Genomic DNA, 312 nt, shown 5'->3' with positions numbered 1-312 from the left:
GATATGGGCTGTAGTTAAAATCAGAGAAAAAAAATAAAATCATACATATAACACTTATTCAATAGGTGATTCTGTACTTTTGAAGTGGTCATCATCAACAGTCGAGTAGATATGTCCTTCGATGCTCAAAAATTCAAGGGATTTGCTGCAACAAGATGAAAATTATCATTATAAATTTATTCTATATATGTCAAACATGTAAACAATGAACTCAAATTTAGAAAAAAAGCATTAGTTTGAGAAATAGTAACATCAAAACCTTCATACACATTTTACTTTATATATATAACTTATCTTCTACTGATGATGAAT

General features: G+C 27.2%; 1 protein-coding gene across 1 annotated transcript in view; it reads right to left on the bottom strand.

Annotated features, from left to right (window-relative positions):
- The window catches only part of LOC119586360 (replication protein A 32 kDa subunit-like), a gene marked incomplete in the record, with an annotated part of 6,008 nt that overhangs the window by 294 nt on the left and 5,402 nt on the right, over positions 1–312 (bottom strand). Inside the window, 1 exon segment of the mRNA XM_037935073.1 lies at positions 1–145. Within this exon segment, the coding sequence (XP_037791001.1) occupies positions 55–145 (91 nt within the window).

The sequence above is a fragment of the Penaeus monodon genome, chromosome 21, assembly GCF_015228065.2.
Source record: "Penaeus monodon isolate SGIC_2016 chromosome 21, NSTDA_Pmon_1, whole genome shotgun sequence".
Taxonomy (NCBI): Eukaryota; Metazoa; Arthropoda; class Malacostraca; order Decapoda; family Penaeidae; genus Penaeus; species Penaeus monodon.
This window is presented reverse-complemented; position numbering and strand designations above follow the sequence as displayed.